A 22,012-nucleotide genomic window follows, 5' to 3' on the forward strand; every position below is an offset into this window, starting at 1 on the left:
ATGCTGCAGCTAGCTTCGAGACGCAACACACTCCAACGCCGCCTTTAGTGGTGCTCCGTAGCAGACCGAAAATCCCGGCTGAGACACTCCCAACACTTTAGTTGCGGCGTAGTCTCAGCGTTCACGATACTTTTCCGCGAGTGAGGAAGTTAGTAACCTGGGTGACGACGAAGTGTGCTCATCTTCTTCGGCCTGCCACGAACTTTTATTGTAGGGGCAATACAGTGCTGTCTGTTTCTTATTCCCGAGGAACGCGGCTTCACCAGGGAGTTACGATGCTGCACGCATTCGTCACACTTCTCGTATTCTTGGCATCCCTTCTGTTTTGGTGAGTGTATTCTGCTTTTCATATTCAGCATTTCTGCTTATTTTCCTTCACCAATACTTACCGTCTACACGGTATAAAGCTCAGGTTTTTGGTCAGTTTTTTTGTATCAGTATGCCAATAACAAATGCCATTCCATCAATAGTTTCATCTCATGTCAGTTGTTTTTGTTTTATAACGAAGTCGCGATTAGCAGAGGGCGCAGTGGTTTTAGTGACGCTACAAAGATTTGTAGTAGTTAATTTACAACTCCATTTCTCTAAAAGCCTCTTCCCTTTCTTTGTTTCTTGTTCATTTCTAAGCTTTTAATTGTCGTGAGAAGAGGATGCGGAACATTGGCGTGATCGGCGGCCTCCCAGCTCGTTAAATTTAGGCCATATTTCCGGGGCCTAGCGATGGCAGCGCTGCTAACGTGCAGGTTTTACGACTGATGAATCATGCAAGCCTTCATACATATGCCGGTAAAAATCTATGCCCTTTATTTAAAGACCTTAGCTCTCCTTCGCTTGCACATTTTCTTGCCGATGTGCAGTCATGCACACCGCTTTGCAATACACGCTGACAGGCGTTTATGCTAGGATCAACAGAGTGTCCAATGCGGTGTATAGAGAGGCAACGTAGGCGTGAGAGAGAAAGGATGTACGTAGGGAGAGTGGAGGCGCGTGGGCTGAAAACTAAGTGTCGAGGTGACGCATCAGGTTTAAGCGTCGACGCTAAGCAAACATCGACGTGGAATTCTCGTTTGGGAACAATTCTACCATAACAACTTCATTTTTTTCAAATACTGGCCACGTTCTTTTCGTACGAAGCATGCACTTCTCAAGGCGCTCACGAGTATCGTAGAAATAGTGACTTTACAACACACGTCGATGGATAAGGTGACGCTATGCAGGGAAGCAAACAGCAGCTGTCAATCTTGGTATTTTCTCCGGGCACGCGCGTCGCCCACGTTACGGCGTCGTCTCGTGAGAACGCCACGCCCGCGTGCTAGAAACGACGCCGCATGCAGATCGTGTCTGCTTTTTTTTTATTTTCTGGAACCAGCTTCTCCCTTTCCTGCAAACCGAACCGAGGTAACAGCTACATATATCAGGCGGGGGCGCGGAAGGTCGCGCGGTTTGGGAATGACTCAACCCGGCTATCGTCGTAGGCAGAAACGGAGCATTGAAATTTCGCGCTATTTCCGTGGTACGCCTCTTCTTATGTGGCGGAATGGGGGCGTTGAGAGGCCAGCGGTCGCATATATTCGTATACGTCACGCCCTGGTTGATCGCATAGAGGCTGAAGGAGACGCAGCTTCGTGGCTCACACCCGACAGCAGGGGAATGAAGGCCACGAGACCACTCGCGAGATTTGCGGAAAGCTCAATCCGCCGGTCGTTAGAATAAAAACAGCATACGAGTGGTAGGCGTGATACCACACATGAAACGCTAAAACTTTGGGCGGCCTCGTAAACGGTGTAGACAGGTGTGCATAAACTTTTGCGCTGGCTGGCCCTAATTTTGCTGCAATTCTGCAATGCAATCCATGACCCGCTAACCCGCGTCTTTTTGGCAGTGGGCGAGGAAAGGCGAAACAGGAGCTGTTTTTCACAGCTGAGTTAAGAAAAAAGAAAGGCTAGTAAAAAAAACCCAGAAAAGCACGGTTTATGCATTTTTTTTTCGGCAGAAACACTATACGCATATTTAGCGATGATCAAGGGCTAAGGACCTTCAAAGCAGAGCCCGTATTCACACACACACAAAAAAAAAAAGGCATTTACGCTCAAATTGTTCGCAAGAGAAAATTTCCGCCAATCCTGATGCTGGGCATTTAGAGCAAAGGCGGCCAGGTAATTGCAAAGTGCACTTACGAATGCACTGTTTTGAGAATCCGACCCGAAATGGGTTCTGGGGCCAAAGATATACGCATGGCTCGCCGTATGTTTAGAAGTTTGACCTAGCAAATTTCTAGAAAAGATCGAGACTCGCCGTGCCTGGCGCCATTTCCCAGAATTGGATTCTACGGTACCAATTAACGAAGGATAGTGAAAATAAAATTTTCTGCGATTTCTACATAAGTCTGCGTTAAGCAGAAGAAAGACAAGACGCACCAGCAAGCTTTCTCATCATCACTTTATTATTATTATTTTATGTCCACTGCAGGACGAAGGCCTCTCGCCGCGATCTTAAATTATCCCTGCCTTGCTCTAGCTGATTCCAACTTGCGTTGCAAATTTCTTAATTTCGTTGCACCACCTAATTCTCAGCCGTTCGCGCTTCCCTTCCCTTGACATCCATCCTGTTACTCAGATGACCGACGTGTCCTGCCCAGCTCCATCTTTAACGCGACTTGGTTAAGGGACACGTGTCGCAAAATATTCGATGCCGACGTCGGACGTCGCTTAGCAAACAATTATTCCAAACCACAACCCCGAGGGCCATCCGAGTGGCGCAGAGGCATTACTTAACTAATTGAATTCCTGAAAGTAACATGCGTCACAAAAATTGTAAAGTATAATCTAAGCACAATCTAACACACAGGGTTGCGTCAGATTGTAATTTGAGTATACGAGAAGACGTAATTCTGTTACGAGAAAATTCAAACACAAACCCCCTCTCCCGGCATTTCTACCATTCCTAGGGCGACCATAGCCTCCAAGATTTGAGCGATCCAGTCGGTGCGCGCGCGCCCCAATCTCGGATGCCATGGAGTGGCACGCCCGTTTCCTCGCAACACCTCGCACGCCCGTTTCCTAGCGCTGGCCTCCACCGCAACGCTGCTTGCTGCGATAAGGCTAGGGAAGCGATATAGCATGTTTTATTAGGATGTGAAGATATCTGCCCAACGGTCGATTTAGGAATCACTGGCCTCTTTAAAGGCGCTGGGTTCAGGGATTAGTAAAAGGGATTAGTAAGAGGCGATTGGAACATTGGTGGAAGAAAAGTAGGGAAACGACAAACAACGGAGGCGTACGAAAACAAAGCTCACAATAGGGGTTAAGAAACTTTCGTTGTGGGAATTTATCGTTCGTTTTATTTTAACATAGGTAGGGCATTAAGTAATAAAGTAACATGAGTTTGGTGGCACAACCTACCGCTCCGTACCAAAGGGCACGCTTATAACATCCATCCATCCATCGCGTGCAGTTTCTACCAGAAAGCTTGCCTTCGCGCTAAGCGTTCGGCGCCATTGTTTCCCGATAAACAATACGGTTACATAAGCTGCAGTTGCCGGGAAGTGTGAGAAGCAGACAGAGATTTTTAATGCTATCGCATTCCACTCTTAAACACCAAGCTCAAGCGTCATCCCAATTTTTTGTTTATCTTAATGTCAACTAGAATATCGGTTATCTACATTAGCTTTGTGATCCCATACCGCTCTTGCACTGCCTCTTTAAGAAGGGTACGCCTAAAATTTTCATTTCATCGCCCTTTGCTTTCTCCTTACTTCTTTCCCGAGCTTTTTTGTTAACCTCCAAGTTTCGTCTCCATAAGTTAGCACCGGTAGAATGCAATGATTGCACACTTTTCTTTTCGACGAAAGAAGTAAGCTCCTAGTCAGGATTTGGCAATGCGTACCGTATGCTTTCCAACCTATTTTTCTTCTCCTGTAAACTTCCTTCTTGTGATCATGGTCCCCAGAAAGTAATTGACCTAAATAAACGTACTCCTTCACATACTCTAGATGGCTGACGGGCGATCACGAATTCTTGTTTCCTTTCCAGGCTATATTATATGTCGTTATAAGTTAGCTGGTCGTCAAAAATAGCCGCCCAAACCCGGACAGAAAACACAAACATGGCTAAGCAAATGAAGGAAACTACCTTTTATGCCGCCACATATATTTTGAATAATTTCGTGTTTACACCGAGATGCGTCAACTTCGCGATGATTTCATTCATTCAAGCGTAGAAGTTGCTGTTCTATTTCATCCTGGGCAATCAAATAGTTACAATACGTTAAGGCATACATAGCTGAGTCACAACATATTTCGATCTGCTGTTCACAAAAATGTATACATAGCATTACATGTTTACCTTTATTTTCAGGTGGGTCCGAAGGAAGTACACCTTCTGGAACGACAAAGGCGTTGCACACCTTACTTTCTGGCAATATCTGCGGTTTTGCATCGACCTCTACACAAAGGTAGATCGATAGTGTCATGATGCGTAGGAAATGTCTGGAAAAAAAAAACATGTTTAGTCGTGCAGTGCATTGAAAATGTGGATGCTTTCTTCTTATCCCTAATTATGCTTCTTATTCTGATCAATTTTGTTCGAACGGCCGTCGTTGAAACCACGTAGCAGCTGTTTGAGTTGATGGCTACTGCACGTGCTCTAATGAACACACGTACGTTGAACGGAAGGTTCGTTTTGCAACAAGATGATGAGAAAAAAGACTCTCTGAATGCTTTCTGAAAGCCTAGATTCAAGACATCAAAGAGCGATACGGAAGTTGTAGGTACAATAAAAGGAAAAAAACAAAGAAACACACTTATTTAATATTCTTGTGATATGTGTGTCGAAGCTGGTAATCGTTCTAGCACACGAAAAAGCAAAATGACATAGCTATCGTTGGGTGTCGCCATTGAGTTTCGCAGAAATGTTACAACAATGTGTTACTTATATAGGGTATACCAGCTAACACTAGCCAAGCTATGCAACGAAAAAAAAACTCGGTGCAAGATACAATTCTACGACCCACAATGTTCGGTCGTCAGAAGTGTGACAACCCAGAACTGTGGGTGTTATAATTTTATCGCACACCGAGTTTTCTTAAACTTTTTTTTTTGGAGGGGGAGGGGGGTGGTTGAACAGCTTGGCTAACGTTAGCTGGCACACTCGGTATGCTACCAATCGCGCTGTGTCATGCTATAGTAATAGTTGGATTTTCTAACTATGTTATTGTTGTTTTCAGCCACTGAACAGTGTGATAATTAGCAGCTACAAGCGATATGGTCGACTGTATGGGTAAGTACTGGTTTCTGTAATTTTCTGGTGTAAATTGGCCTTCTAAGAACACCCAGTAATCCAATGAAACCTTCGGTTTTGAAGTATGCTCACGCGTATATGGGTACAAAAGACTGCTTTCACTTGATAACATCAAAAAGACTGCATGACAAGTGCCGCTCCCACACACTTTCAATTATCTCTGTCTTTTGTCAATCAATGTTGTCATATACGTTCAAATATACCGATATTATCGTAGCTTTAGTCACTACCAGGTCCACATTTTTTATTCTATTACTATAATGAAGCACCGGTTATCTGCCTTAAGCAATGGACGACCTTGCAATTCCAATGTACATTCTTTAGTCACCGCTACGACATCATATACGCGGGTTCCATCCGTAATAAAGGTGAAATTATACTCCTTTTTTAAGAGTAAACTTAAGTTTGGCCACAGCCAACAAACTTCTGTCTTTAACAAAACTGAACATGCATGCGCGCTCTAGAAGAAAAGAAATGAAACAATATCGTAAACGCACACGCAAATAAATGTTGCGATGTAACTAAAATGAAGGTGCACATATGTACAAAACATTTTCACAGTTCTTACCAGGGCGCTACGCCAACACTTGTCGTCGCCGAACCTGAGATTCTACGCGAGATCCTGGTGTCCAAGTTCAAGAACTTTTCGGACAGATCGGTAAGCTGGCGCAAGTGCGATTAACCCCTTGAGTGCCGTTTTATTTCTCTCGGTTATTATACAACGAGCATACAACGAGCACAACGATTTATTTTTGAAGGCGCTGAAATGAAAATAAATAAAAAAAGAAAATGCAGCGGATAATGACAAGTGCTGTTTTGGTGTGGTCCTCACATTTGTTTCTGACAAAAGGAATGCCAAAAGGAACATGTCGGGACTTAAACGCGGAAACGTAGAGGTACTTCAGTGAAGCTGAAAGGGTTAAATATGCGAGCAAGCTCATTGGCGGGTTTTGTGACGTACTTAATGTAGGCGAATTATTAAAAAATACATTAAATAAGAGTAAAATACTTCAAGCGAGAAAATACGCACGCAGTGGTGCAGGTTTAAGTTACGAACTTTAATTTGCCTCGCTTCCTTGTAACGCGGTCGAAATGTCGCGGAACCTTACATCCCACGACACAACAGTACATTTGCAGACAATATAAAACGACATGGGAAGTATCATAAAAACAATTCTTTCAAAATTGTGGGCACATCATCATTCAATATTAGACTGTGCGCGAGCGCCATTGCATCGAGCTACGTTAACCCGGATGTCGACCTTTCAAGTAGCTGCAATGCGCACTTATTAATAATGCGAATATAATTCTTGGCGTTGCCAGACCGTATTTATCTCCCGTTATTTCGACATTTTCGTGGGCCGACTCCCTAAGGTAGAGCAGCCTAAAATGTGCGTCTAAGTCCATTTCATGTCGCTCTCGAATGACTGCGAAAAGAAGACGCTTTAAAACTCATCTGGTGCATAGCGGAGTCGAACCCACGTCCCGCGACTTCACACGCTCGCTGCGCTCTACAGGCGCTCGTCGAATGACGTCAGGTTCTTGCGAAAAGTGCTCGCTCTGGTAAACACATCCGATACAGAAAGCGAGAAAGCTGTGTAGGAACACGTAAATCGGCCCACAAGATGTTGAGGCGGCGCACGCCACTTTCACAGTCAATGTCTCAGGCCTCTAGGCCTGTAGAAACGACGTAGCATTCTAGCTGCCTTTAGCACATACGTAAATCCATTGTTGCCACACTTCTATCGTTTGTTCTGATAGCGCCATTTGTACAGCATCTCTTGCGCAGCACACATAACTTGTCTCTCCGCACGAGAGAGTGCGAAAGCCAACAGAATATGCGCGATTGTCTCATCACATCCACAAGTGTTAAAGCTAGGACTTCGGTTCATTCCAAGAGACGAACATGCCTTGATAAACGCGTCCTGAGCTTCGGGCGGCACTCTAATTTAAGTGTCAAAGGCTCTTCATCCCTGCACCATCTTTTGCGACTCGAAGGCAGCGCGCCGAAGCATTGAAAGCTCAATGTTATGAACAACTTGGTATTGCCGGGCACACACAGGAAATAATAAAATGTCCATCGAGAGGTGTTGGCAGGAGTCATGTGTTACCGGTCAGATTGCATAAATCTGTGCAGGAATCGCAACGCGTCAGCAGCGAAGTATGGCGCAAGTCCATCATGAACTTGTCCGGTGAGGAGTGGAAGAAAGCCCGGAACCTCTTCACACCGGCACTGACCACTGCACGGCTCAAGACGGTAAGCAACACGTCTGCTTTCAGCTGTTGTTTTCTGCTATGTCTTAGGAGATTGCTTTAGAGAAACGGACGCTATAGTTATCTCCGACGCTCAATTATTAGGGTGAAAGCATTATGTGACCCATTACGCGAAAATCAGTCGGCGTAGTCGGGGTGACCGAAATATGACACTAAAAGCAGGTGGCGCCACGTCATGAGTGTATAAGATTCGTGTATAAAATAAAAAGTGTCGGTCACTTTAGCTTAGGCCATAGAGGGTGAAGGCACATTCACTAAATTACTTGACATACTCAAGACACATTCACTAAATTACTTGACATTCTCATTGGAATGTGTTGTTACATTTTATTACTTGTTTTCTCCCACCGAAGATCTTGGGTTAGGGACGACTTAATTAACTCTATATTATTTAACTGTGCCTTAAATAACTTCGCCTTAACACCAACGGTCGTGAGTTCGGCTTCCTCATAAGCTGGGGAGTTCGACTACCACCGAAGGTGGTGGGTTCATGTGCCTGAATTCACTCTGTCTTAATTCGTACCCCCCCCCCCTCCTTTTTTTGGCATGGTGAGCCGCGTCGGAGGCAGCTGTGGAAGATGACGAACGCGAGAGCAGTGGTACGAGCTGGTGTCTGCGCGAGGCGGGCTTACATTACTTACGTACCGCAAGGCGCGTTTTCCAGACCATCGGGTGTATGTGCCAAGTAAGGCTTTCGCATTAAAAAGCATTAATTTCCAGTTGAACGGCGCTGAGCGGTCCTTGGAGTTGTGCTGAACTCCTCGCGCGTGAACGCGTCGAGATGCTTTGCGCGTTTGGATTTGACCTTTCCGAAATGCAGTTTGAACGCAGACAACAGCTCGCGCGGACAAGGAAAGCGCGAAAAAAAAAATCACCAAAAGAACTATAATCGCTTCGCATTCCCACACGTAAGCAGTCTTATGTGTCTCTGCCTGCATCGTTCACTGGCTTGTTTGCCCTCCCTCGATTTAGAAAGACATAATAAACATCGCGTCCATGATGGTCATGTGCCAGCCTTTCTGGCGGCGCCAACGCTGTACTTCTTACATATGCAGCATCCCTCAGACAAACAGCGAGCTCGGAGTGAGTCATTATCGCACGCTTTCGGTTCAGATTTTGCCGGCATCGATATACCCCCTGTCAGAAATTTCATAAGCAACGCCGCAGTAAATATAGTGATTTAGAGCTGTACTTCTAAATATCTTGTTTTAATTTGATTTTCTTCCTTTTTATGAAGCCTCCCACCGAAAGCTAGGACGTCAATTAGTGTAAGCCAATGACGGGGGTAAAAGAAAGAAAAAAAAATACAAAAGCGAAAACAATCCCTACGAAAGACTCAATATGTGAGGCTATATGTCCTGTGGTATTAGCTCAATGATATAAAAAAAACTCCGCCTACGCGGCAGTGTTCCAGATTGGAGTACGGGCCAAGGTGAGTTCTCTTGAGCGTGTGGCTGTATAACAACAAACAACGATCTTTATTTCTCTAAACGAAGCAGAAAAATCCATTGCGTTTGCTAGGATTGTGAACGAATCCACGTGTACATATTTAAAAGAAACAATGAACTTAACAGCTTTTATTTTGTTAGAAGTGTTTGCCATTACCCGCCCGTCCTGAATAATGCTATCTTCGCTATCATGATTGGATGACGCCTTTTCTTGCGAATGGCTCAAGCACACGAACAACTTTGTTAAAATAAGCCCACGTAATAACTACCAGTGGCAGAACTACAATTAGGCCCCACAGTTTTATACCCCAATTAAATGGGCTCATTGAAAGATCATTCAAAACAAACACCATTGAAATCCGCGTGCCCCACATCCGCTCCTTTTCGCGAGCTTGAGGAAGGCAGCCTTCATGGCTGGCGAATTATAATGGTCTTTGGTTTTAAGAATAATTCAAAAGTGTGACTCTGACAAAGGTAGGTTTACCCGCTGTGGTTGCTTAGTTACTACGGTGTTGGGCTGCTGCGCACGAGGCCGCGGCATTGAATCCCGGCCACGACGGCTGCATTTAGATGGGCACGAAACACCCGTGCACTAATAATTCGGTGCACGTTAAAGAACTCCATGTGGTCCAAATTTCAGGAGCCTCCCACTACGGCGTGCCTCATAATCAGATCGCGGTTTTGGCACGTAAAACCCCATAATTCAAGTTTTAATTTTAACAAGGGTACAGCCAGCTTTTGTTCCAGAGTGCTCAAGTAGCAGCCGCTCGTCGCGTGGGAAAGGTGACAAAGATGGAAAAAAAAATAGTGGTTACACAAAAATAGTCGGTAGGTTACAAGATGTGTAGTATGAGTCGGTTGTAGTACTTGGGTTAAACATGCTCGAGGTCATAACTACAACTGTCATCACTACCATTCGGCCCGAAAGGTTCCTGCCCCATTTATGCTTATAGAACGTTTAAGTTATTTAGCAGGACCTGTTGCATACAGCTCTATAAGGCGGAGGGAAAGAGACACTTCTTGAGTTTAAGCGCATCTTAGACATTTAATGCTTTTATTGAACCACTCCTACGAAACGCGATGCCCACAACTTTGAGATTAATTGTGCCTGAAGCACAATTTGCATATCAGGTAAGCAGCTGGAGAAGAACAAAGAGTGAGCGGGTGATCAACTCGATACCACCTCTTTTATTTTCAGATTGCACTAAAAATTAAAACCATAGCTGAAAGAACGGCGTCTCGGGTTGCGGAGGCGGCTGCAGAGGACAAACCTGTCGACATCTCTAAGTAAGTTTTCAAGATACATTAAAAGAAAATAATAAGTCAAGCTAGGACGACAGCTTATTCGTCAAGACGTCTATCACCGTGTTCTGTGTGCCACTGTATCCTTTTCTTGGGTAGAAAATTACCGCCGAAGGTCACGGTGCTGCTTCTCTATGTGAACCACCCGCGCCGAAACCGATGAGGTAACGTAATCTGCACGTGACATCCCTCTATACCATTATTTGCGAATCAGCCATTGCCTACGTCACATGAGAGTTGCCATAGGTGGCAACTCTCATGTGACATAGGTGGCATAGGTGGCATCCCTCCGCATTTCCATGTTGGCCATTTTCTGACTTACAAGATCTCCGTTCTCACTACAAATAACGAATTCGTTATTACAGTAGCCTAATATTTAAATCTAGCTCGATTTAATATGTTCCTTTAGCGTCCCTTTAGGGACATAAGAAGCATAGATAAGGATGAGTGAGCAGCTTGATGCTCTTATCTGGTAAAGGGGAAATATGGTCTGTTTTAGGAAAGTCGTATACAGTTCCTGTTCACGCCACTGACGTCGCAAAATTCACACCTTTGCTTTCTCACAAACCAAAGCCGTTTGTATCTGTGGATGACAATTGAATTGAATAGAATTTATTGATAGGAAAGACAGAGAGGTCGGCCTGAGCTAGTGGGCTCTAGTCTGCTACTCTGCACTTGGGAAGAGGGAGGGGGAGTGAAAGTATTGGGATGGATGATGATGATAAGAGAAGTGGTGAGTGCTTATGTACATGAGACAGTTGTCTCGCTAGAGCCGCTCGTCGAGCTTGGTGTCCTGCAGAAACTTCAACAATACTTTTGTTGCACGCATTGAAATAGCAGTGTCAGGACATGGGCCGAGGATAGCTTCCTCCGACAGTAGTTGTCTGCCAACGCTGGCTAGGAAACTGTCTAGCGTCCTTCGCTCCAGCATATATGCTGGGCAGTGCACACTGCACAGTACGTGTTGCAGTGTTTCGGGCATCTGGCAGTGTTCACAATCAGGGCTGTTCGATTGGCCGATGTAGTGTGCGTAACGACGGGTGAAAGCAACGCCGAGCCGAATCCTGTGTAGCAATGATGTTTTGCTCCGTGTAAGCTTCGGGGGCAAACATAATTTGCCGTCTGGGTCAATCATATGTAGACGTCTGTGAATGTTGTCATAGTGGGCTTTGTAAGCCTTTGTAAGGTCCTGCATGAGTGCCTTGATCATGGAGTTGGTGTCAGGTCGCGAGTGGGCAATCCGTACTTCATCAGAGGAAGAGGAGGCCGATCTTGCCTCGCTGCCAGCGAGTTCATTGCCAAAAACACCACAATGGCTAGGCACCCAGAGAAAGGTGATCACGTGTCCACTTAACTCGGCACTGTGATGAAGCTCGACGATTTCCAGCACGAGCAGATAGTATGGTCCTTTCTTTAAAAAGCATTTTAGCGCCTGTAGCGCTGATTTGGCATCGCACAATATCGTCCATTTATGGGGTGTCTGCGTTCTCATACAACGGACAGCCTCCCGTATTCCCGCAAGTTCCGCAGCCGTAGATGTCGATTTGTGGTCTAATCGAAATCGTCGAGTAATTCCAAGTTGTGGGATGACAAATGCGGCCGTTGTAGCCGATGGCGTGACCGAACCATCGGTATATACTGGTACAATTCCACTATATAATGTAACTATATGGGACAGGGTGAACTGCTTCAAGCAAATGGAGGAAACGTGATATTTCTTCATAATTACGGGTATCTGAAGCCTCACTAGTGGTCTTGGCAATGTCCATGGAGGTGTTGTGGGGATGTCGGTGGCCTGGAATCTTGCAGGTATATTGCTTGCGTGAGATGCAATAGCTTTAGAAAAACCACAGTCAAGGTTGGTGCTTGGAAGTGTTGACAGTGGATGGTGTGATTGTCTGGTTAGCAGGCGAAGATAGGTTCGCACAGGTTCACAAGACCTGTATATGTCGATTGGACAAGCCTGTGCTTCCGCTATTGTGCCCTTAGTAGGCGCGCAGCGTGGCAAGCCATGACATATCCGTAGTGCTTGTGCCTGAAGGCTCTCCAGCGTGCGTATACAAGATGACCTCATGTTAGATAACACAGGCATGCTGTAGCGTATGTAGCCCACAAAAAGTGCCTGGTTAACTTGGAGCAAACTTCGCTCAGAGGGGCCCCATCTCAGTCCTGATATTACGCGAAGAACGTGTGTGAAGTTGGCCAGTTTAGCCCTAAGCGCAGTAACGTGTTTGGTCCAAGAAAGACTGCGGTCTATTATCACGCCTAGAAATCTGTGGTGGGTGACTAAAGAGAGCGCCGTTCCGTCGACAACGATTGGATAATGTGGCATTAATTTGCACGTGAATGCCATGACTGCACACTTAGTTGCTGAGAGTTGCAGGCCTCTACGGCGCAAGTACTTCGCCGTTATGGTAGCCGCGCGTTGGAGCCTTGCACGCACATGTGGACGTGTGACCCCAGATCACCAAATACAGATATCATCCGCGTACGAACTGATACGCGCTGTTTCAGGTAGCTCGTCTGCAAGGCCCACCAGTATGATATTGAACAATATTGGGCTAAGGACACCACCCTGCGGAACACCCCTGCGAACGTCATGTCTATCAGTCTCGCCATCCGAAGTGGACATGAAAATGGTGCGGCTACTGAGATAACTCCGGCCATCAACTCCAATATTCTCAAGCGCCCGAATAATCGAATGGTGGAAGACGTTGTCGTAGGCACTTTTGATATCCAGAAATATTGCGCATACCAGGCGACGGCATCTCTTTTCCTGTTGAACAGAAGATACTAGGTCGATCGCACCGTCAATGGACGATCGGCCTCTTCTGAATCCATTGATGAAATCAGGAGGTCCACCACTTTTCTCGAGTAGCCATTCCAGTCTGCTCAGTACCATCCGCTCCATCACTTTACCGACACAACTTGCCAAGGCTACTGGCCGATAATGTGAGAGATCATGTGGGCATTTCCCAGGTTTTAGCAAAGCAAAGGAGAAGCTTCAAAGTTGCGCTTCTTGAAAACGTGAGAAATAGTGGCAAGGCATTGCTCAGAATAAAAATAATTGGAATAGGCTACATTTGGCTAGTTGAACGAAAACACGCGGCTAATGACAATGAAATGATTTTGGCGACCATAGGTGGATAGTTTCGTAGTTGGATTTCGTGCTCTGCAGCAGTTGATGTTTAAAAATTATGGGTTGTATCGGTTTGATGAAGTGGCTCTTTGCGCCACTTTTTGTGTCACTGTTTCAATTGCTTTAAGATATCAAAGATCTTGAGCTTTGTTCTATTGGTGAGCCGGATATCAGCATTTTACCGATTTCCTTGAGCTTTTCAGACCAAGCTTTAACAGTGCTCCACGCAGACTTTTTATGATAGGATGTAGGGGCAGAACAAGATGGCCACGATGTTTGTTTATTGAGTATGTATATTTTTCTATCTATCTTCTCTTCGCTGTCGGGAGCTACGTTACGTTGGCAAAACGTTGTGGGACTACTTTTATTGCGTAAGGCGAATAGGCAGCGCTGCGTGTGGGGAACGCATGAAGCAATTTCTCTTCATGCACTACATAGCCACTTACATAGCCACACTACAAAGCCAAGAACACGGGATCAGTTTCGAAGCTGCGCCTTGTGTGTGCGCGTCCAGTGACAACCACGTGGGACGAACCGCAACTGCGATGTCCTCACGTCTATATTTTTTGTCACGTGATGCGCACTGCGCGATCTGGGCTGCTTTCCGTGCTACGAAGTTTTAAGCTCAAATGGTAATCTCATAGCGTGCACTTTAGCTCTAGATTGCACCGTGGACATCAAGCAGTGGGAAGTGGACGCTCTGATGCCACGCGGGAAGTGCATTGCAAAGAGACTGTATATGTTTGCGCTGTAAATACACGTACCCCGAAAAAAAAAGGAAACACAATCTGTTTTTCGCAGGCTCATTGAGCACGCATCGCTGGACACCACGGCTGCTCTGAACTACAGTGTCGATCTTGACAGCGAGAACAACAAGGATCATCCGTTGATGAAGTGCCTGGGAGCGTTATTTAGCACCGTCGCCGGTTGGAAAATTGTGATGATGTGTAAGTGACTCAAAGGACCTTTCCTAATCCAAAGCAGATGGCTTCTGAGGGTGAGCAACATGGGAGACACGTGAATGAGACTATCAGTGTCTGTCGTTTTTAGACGTATCGATGATATGCTGCAATCATGCACTCAGTTGTACCTTTAAGGATGAGCACATCACGGTCTGGTCTGTTTGAACGCCAATACGGTCAATGCCGCGTCGCGATAACGCCTTATCGGGCCTGAACCGATGTGGAAGGCTTACGAGAACGTTTTTAGACAGCTTCTGGGGAATGTGACTCGAACGTAACTTTGGGGGAGTGCGATGTAGAGATGGTTTAGCGTGGGTGTTCTCTATCAGATGTGATGACATATTAGCGCTCGCTAGAACATGGACGTGAACCATATCCACGTTTTTTTTTCACAGTACTTTCTCGATATTTTGGTGACTCCATTCCTCATTTTGTGATTATCTGCTAAGCGGTGTTCACTTACCGTTGCCTATTTCTGACTTGCTTGCGCAGTCATGATGCCTGGTGTGTACAAGATGTTTCAGCCAAACTACCCACCGAAGTCAAGCACTGATCTGTTTAAAGCATTCGTTTCACACCTCATGGAAGAGCGGAAGGCCAACAATAAGGTAAATAACCTAAATGTAGACGTAATAATTCTTTTGCTTACAAAATCAGCTGCGAAAATAGCAATTATGAATATTTTAAAAAATGTATGCCACCTAAATGACTGACAACAGAGAAGGATGAGGTCAACAGGAATTACCGCATTATCATGAGCAACGGCCTCTGCTGCCACACCGATACGCTGTTCAGTACGTAACCTCCAGACTAATTATCATGCCTCAGTGTCCGCTACTAGAAATTTGTTACGATTTCAAGAAGCCTGTAATTCAGAGAAATTTGAGAAGCATGTTGCTTAACACGACTGCAGTTAAATAGGAGATATTAAGCGCCGAATAACATTGGTACATTGCTGTTGTTTCTGTTGCTGTTGCGTTTCGAGCAAATCAGACTCGTAGTTACTTTATAGCGCACATTTTATGTGCACATAGCCTCTGATGAAATCACTGAATGCATATAAAGTTATCTGCAGTCAGTGACCGATTAAAACCGAACTAAAATTTCGAATAGATAAGGAAACTCAAGAATAGGCTCGAATTGTTATATTTGATCCAAAGTTTTGAGGGGCGATACCTGTACGTGTTCGGGAAAGCCGGGCGGCTTCTTGCTTTTACATTCGTTGGTGAAACATCTGCATCTCTTGAGTGTTTGAGTTGTCGCGTCAGCATTTCATTTGCTTGTTAAAGTGCATGTCGTAATTTACAGTCAATACGTATTTCGAGCACACCTCGAAGTTTTCACAAATGCTCGGTCATTAATTGGTTTCTTCGCCCACGTTTATGACGCCAATCTGATAGAAAGAAGACGACTTCCTTCAGGTGTTTATGGATGCAGACTATGACTGGGAGGTCAGCGCTGACGGGAAAAAAGACGACGGAGAAAAGAAAGGTGAAAACGCTTGCTTTTCTTGTGATACCACTTATGCCAAATGGACAATAACACGCAGGCGCGATTGTGATACGGGAGCATCAACATATCAGTATTTGAAAAGCTTTTGATAACGTAAAAGAGACTTGTTCCGGGTGTAGGAAAAGTTCTTACCTGGGTTTATGTTGGCGCGATGCGTAATAACTACTACACAATTCGCTGTTCCGACGCACTCCTGGAAACGTTCCTCATCCCCGCGCTCGCAGAGATGACACTGGATGAGATAACAGCCCAGGGAATACTGTTCTTCCTCGCCGGAGTGGAGAGTGTGTCGACGACTCTCATCTTCACTGCATACTACCTGGCACTTCACCCGGAATACCAGAACAGCGTCATCGCCGAAGTCGACAAGGCTGCAGGTCCGAAGGTAACTAAACTGGGCCCCGCCGCCCCAGCAGGTTGGTGGCACCTACCGCGATAGTACCTACCTGAATATAACAGAAAAAAATACAGCAAGAGCACCAACTGCGTATAACAGAAACGAAACTATGATTAGCCCACATGAGATGGTTCTCTGAACGAAAATATATGCAGACACCAAGACCATCATGAGTGCCAATTTGAGGGAATAGTTCGAGCGAACGAAAGAATGAACAAGCGAGCGACAGTCGTTCCCTCTTCCCCCTCCCCTCAACGCAACTCGGTTGCCCGAGAACACGCACCCTCTCCCTCGACGTGTTTCATCGCTCTCCCTCGACGCAAGCCCGAACCACCAACGACACACGAAAACAGCCGAAAACACCGAAGAAAGCCGCTCGCTTTAAATAGAAGCACATGAAGCGAAACTTCTTAACACCGGCAGTGACTTAGCGGCCACGGTGTTGCGCTGCTAAGCACGAGGTCGTGGCATCAAATCCTGGCTTTGGCGGCCGTATTTCTATGGGGGAGAAATGCGAAAATGCCTGTGTACAGGCACTTTAAAGATCCCCTGGTGGTCAAAATTAATCTGGAGCCGCCCACTACGGCGTGCCCCATAATCAAATAGTGATTTTGATACTAAAAACCCACAATTCAGGAACTTGTTCGTTTGCACATCGATAATTTTTTAACTCAGAATCACTGTTAGGTTCAATACATCTGTTACGCGCAGTCAATTGGCGTTAAGAACACGGAATCTCTACTTACTTGTCTCCTCTACGATTAGTGACTTTCGTTATTGACCAAAACTATAACGAATGCGCGCAGCAAGAAGTTTTATTCAGTGGATTCTTTCGTCAGTGTTAGTGCATGGATAGTGAAGGCCAACTATTTTGGCGTGTTTTAAGGCCAAAGCCTTTCCAGGCACATGGTGAAGTTTGCCAGCAGACCTGACCGCCGGAGTGTCCGCCGAAGCGTCATCACGCCATATGAAGACAGATTAAAGAATGAACAACGATTATTAGTGACAGTGAATGATAACGTTATAAGAGAGATTGGTAGAGGTTAATAATGACTAGTAATGACTAATCGACTACTAATGACTTGTAATGACTACTAATGACTCCCAAATGACCAATATGTCTAACGACACCTTGTAGTGACCACAATTGATTAGAAATCACTAGAAATATCTAGTAATTAGTAGTAATGTCTAAAATGACTTCTAGTGACTTCTAATGACTGCTAATGACTACGAAATGACCAATGTGTAGAACGACAGCTTTAATAACAGCAGTTGATTACAAATGCTTGCTAGTGAGCAATAATGACTAATAAGGACTGAAATGACTTGTAATGGCTAGCAATGACTATGATATGACCAACATGTCTAACGGCGGCTTGTAATGGCCGCAATTGATTACAAATGGCTAAATATGCTTAGTATGAGCAGTAAGGCCTAATAATGACTGAAATGACTTGTAATGACTAGTAATGACTGCGAAATGACACAGGCACGTAACTAGGATATTTTTTCGGGGGGGGGGGCTGGCAACCCAAGGTAACCTTTCTATGCAAATAAGGGGGTAGGAGGTATCTTTACTAGCACAAATGTGAATAATGTTTACAATTCACCATAAAGACGCGTAAACCCGCAAAAGAGGATTGAAATGTGGTGTATCTCAGAGGTACGCCTGTGAGATACACCACTCCTTTACTTGGCAAACAAGAAATCACATCAAATGGACTCGCGCATGTAAGAAGCGTAAGAAGAACACTGCCAAGAACGAGTAAGCAAGCGAAAGTGTAAAATAAAGATTTCTAGTAGCGCTTATTTAATTAGTTCTGGAAGAATTATGGAGAAATATATATTTGCGGAACAGCCACAGTTCTTTTGGATCCCTCGTTTACTGCTCTACCAAGTGCCAAAACCGACTCGTGTTATTATTTGGAAAGTTGCGTAATGATGCGTGGTGAGCAGCACTGTACAACGACGTAGAGCGCAGGACGCTGCGGTTCTAACCGCACTGCGCCCACCGCGGAAGATTAGAAAAACACCCACATTAGCACAGCAGAAAAGTGGCTACATCAGGTGGCTCGATTGATAGCTGTAGAAGGGTCGTTCAAAACACAAGGAATTATTCTCCGCTTTCCGCGGCATTTTTTCTATTTCCTTTTTAAATAAAAAGATGCTGATCGATAAATATTTTTAATAATAACGGTTAAATTTGTTAATTTGTTAATCTGTTAACCTGTTTGGCTGTTGCCTCTGCTCTCTCTTCCTTGGTAGGTCGCTTTATTCTTGAATTCCTTGTGACTGTTGTTTCCAGCTGCCGATTTTGCACGAAAAGTGTTGTACAATTAGGGAAAAACCAGACATGCTAAAGGGTGACAGTCATATTTCTTATGGGCTTAACGGTTATTGCAGTGTATGATGGATGCTGCTTCGCATTATTTTATTTTCCACCTTATCTAACCCACATCGCGGATATATGGTTTTGAGGATCCGCCAGCGTCGCCGTGAGCCGTCACTCGAGGAACTAATGAAGTAAAAGGATAAGTTAAGCGCCACTGGCGTTTTTCCGACCGCAGCTCGCTCGGCGCACGAGCATGCATGCCAGCTGACTACGAACTGAATCCCTTTCCTGGTCCCTGAATCAGCCTAAACAAAGAATATTGCAATAACAAAGCAACAGCGATGCGCGTAATCGTTATAAACAGGTGGTGACAACTGAACTATTCTCGAGTTAATCGCGCGGACACCGAATCGATGAGAAAACTGGCCTTCACACCCAAGATGATGCCGATAACTACCGCCATCCAAAAGGAATGAAAAAAATGACAACCATTCCAATCTGTGAAGACGGAATGACAGCGAATGCTGACCATAGTCAAAGCTCTCAAACGAAAAGCAAAGTGCTTCACCTCCGCCGCGGGTCGGCCCGAAGACGTGCAACACGAGGCCGACACGCGGTGGAGGTGAAGCAGGCGTTAAGCACCCCCCCCCCCCACCCCCCCCATTCGTTCCGAAGGTAGTGCAATGCCGATTCCGAAGGTAGCGCAATGCCGGGCTGACCCGCGGTGGAGGTGGAACAGGCGTTAAGCGCTCCCCATACATGGGCCCATACCTAAAATCCCGAAGTGCGCGTTACAGGTTCCCGAACCCACAAGGGTATGTGGCATTGAGTTAGGTCCCTTTTTGCACTATCACCAAGATCGGCCCACATGATTTTTTCTGTTGACGGACACCGAAAATATTACGGAAGGTTAGTCACACAGCTTTCGCTGTAAAAGGCAGCAAAAAGTTGACCTACGAATAAGTTGATTTGTCGGTGCTTTAGGAATGTGTGTGAAGAGTGGTGGCGTGGGTGGGGAGGGGGGGGATGGTATGCTGCTTAATTTTGGAGGGTGTGGAGCACTACTCTGGCGGCGGCTGTGTATGGCGCGGCTGAGCGTGGCCACACGGGCTTTATATTGAAAGCGTTCTGCGATGGGGACAGTCTAGGTGCGCCGGGGGCTAATAGTTTCGTGTGCGCAGTGTTCTCGCCGCTTAGTTTGCGTAGAAGCAAGAGACACCATAAAGGTCCCTTCGTTCGCTGCTGCTGCCGCCCTTTTTCACGCCAGCGTTTTGACAGCAAGTGTACGCGGTCATCGAGCGAGATATTTGATTGAACGTGCGTCACACCATGCTTGTTAATTTAATAAGTAAGCGAATTTTTTGCAAGTTTATACTGCCAATAAAACTACTATCCTTACTTCGTGTAACTGTCTAATAATTTTATATCCCAATCGATACTTCGCCTTTCGGGTGACACTGCGACTTGTTTACTGGGTAAACGCGTATTTTTCTTTGTTTATTTCAGGGTGACCTTACATACGAGTCACTGCAAGAAATGCCCTGCCTCGAGGCATGCATCAAGGAGGCGTTGCGCCTCACCGCATCGGAATCAGTGTAAGTGTAACAGCAGCACTGTGGTTCATTTTTATTTAATACAAGCTGAAAGCCTGGTGTACCTACAGAAAGAGTGGTCATTAAGTTAAGATAATAAAGTTGTATACCCTATGCTTATCTGCTTCTTTAGGGCAGAATATATTATTATTGCGCCTCGCCAGAGCTCGCTGCTGGAGTGGCGGTGAATATTGCTTTAATAAGCATGCCCTACTTATGATTTGTTCTAGAAAGTAAATTCTGGACCTGAAAAACCTGTCCATAAATAAGTACGGTGAGTTTTGTTCGCATGGGGTAACTAAGGTAACGTAGCACGAACACGCAGTTGCAGTTTTATTTACTTTACATTAAAATGCATGGTAGAAATGATCGTAGGACTGCACAACAGGCTTCATCACGTGTATTTGGCGGTCAATGGCGCCATAAAATGGGCATTTCTTGGCTGCAATCGCGTTGAGAAATTTCGTTCCTTTGGTTGCATATTGTACTATTTTGTTTACACAACTAAGGGGTCGGATTCACAAAACTTTTCTTTCGTAAGGGATGTGTGTCATTCGCCAGCCGCCTTCACTTACTATATGTCCGTCATCCCTATAAGTGGGCATCAGCTATCATGAATGCATTTGCCACAAGAACTTCTGTTGTGGATACATGCCCGGAAGGCGTGGAAGGGGGGGGGGGGCGTATGACGTGGCGATTCTTCTTGCTTCACTCTATTCATGCCCTATCATCAACCGTTCAGGATCACTCAATCGTAATGACAACGTGGGAGAGACGTTATTAACAGTAGCGAGACCGAAAAGGAAAGTATTTTGAATAACATTGTTACCTTATCCTAGCCCTAGATTCTAGATTCTGGAGGGTAGATAATGTGGCATTAACGTCTATGATTTGCATACCCCAGAAAATTTGTAATATCAGTTATTTAGCATTGGTTCGCCACCGGTACTAATGTACGTTTTGCCCTGTCTTTAATGATAGTGATAATATTTTTGTTGCCTTCAAGTACGCAGAACTCACCGCATGCTTAAAATGCATGCTTGGCCTGCAATACCCTACGTATTTTATGAGAACATCGAACAATACACCTGCCATTAGCTGCAGGGCGCGATTACTGGCAGAGGAGAGCCCGATATTGTGGCCAATAGTTTCCAGTCATCCTCTCCGCATGTCGTCTTTGTTACATAAGTTACTGTGCTTGCAAACACAAAAGGTACTCGGATGTACCATTGGAGCGTCAAAATTGGTTTATCAGCGAATTCTGACATAAGAAAAGCCGAATTATTTATTGAACTAAGGCATTTATACTGTCAAATGTAACATTTTAATATATGACGGCGAATAAACGTTGCGTTTACGCTACACCCCATTTTCTTTCTGCAAATTTTTGTGCAGAGTTTTGCGTCAGTGTACGGAAGAAACCACAGTGGCCAACATAAACTTCAAGCCGGGCATGTGCGTGGACATTCCTTCGGCTGGTATTCATCACGATCCTGAATATTTTCCGGAGCCGGACAAGTTCAATCCAGAAAGGTACACTTATGCGTAGATCTTCGTGAAGGGCTGCGTGAGCTGTGAATTTACATGAAAGTCCCCATAGTATTACTGGCCTTGTACAGGCTCAAACGATTAATATAACTGAAAGAAAGGCGACTTACCGTCATTGGAGTAAATGACATTTATTAAGATTTCAAACTTTGGTCTCAATAGTTATACAGGCAGTGCTTTGAGTATTACGTGATTAAATGTCAGTT

General features: G+C 45.2%; 1 protein-coding gene across 1 annotated transcript in view; it reads left to right on the plus strand.

The window, feature by feature from the left end:
* LOC142575908 (cytochrome P450 3A11-like) overlaps window positions 1–22,012 on the plus strand; it is a 32,598-nt gene continuing 10,586 nt past the window's right edge. The window contains exons 1-12 of the mRNA XM_075685697.1: window positions 1–328; window positions 4,356–4,452; window positions 5,224–5,276; window positions 5,859–5,955; window positions 7,435–7,554; window positions 10,218–10,306; window positions 14,262–14,407; window positions 14,915–15,030; window positions 15,823–15,913; window positions 16,159–16,319; window positions 20,173–20,261; window positions 21,654–21,791. Of these exons, the coding sequence (XP_075541812.1) occupies window positions 276–328; window positions 4,356–4,452; window positions 5,224–5,276; window positions 5,859–5,955; window positions 7,435–7,554; window positions 10,218–10,306; window positions 14,262–14,407; window positions 14,915–15,030; window positions 15,823–15,913; window positions 16,159–16,319; window positions 20,173–20,261; window positions 21,654–21,791 (1,250 nt within the window). The 5' untranslated portion in view covers window positions 1–275. The remainder of the gene's footprint in view (window positions 329–4,355; window positions 4,453–5,223; window positions 5,277–5,858; window positions 5,956–7,434; window positions 7,555–10,217; window positions 10,307–14,261; window positions 14,408–14,914; window positions 15,031–15,822; window positions 15,914–16,158; window positions 16,320–20,172; window positions 20,262–21,653; window positions 21,792–22,012) is intronic.

This window comes from Dermacentor variabilis, chromosome 3 (assembly GCF_050947875.1).
Source record: "Dermacentor variabilis isolate Ectoservices chromosome 3, ASM5094787v1, whole genome shotgun sequence".
Lineage (NCBI taxonomy): Eukaryota > Metazoa > Arthropoda > Arachnida > Ixodida > Ixodidae > Dermacentor > Dermacentor variabilis.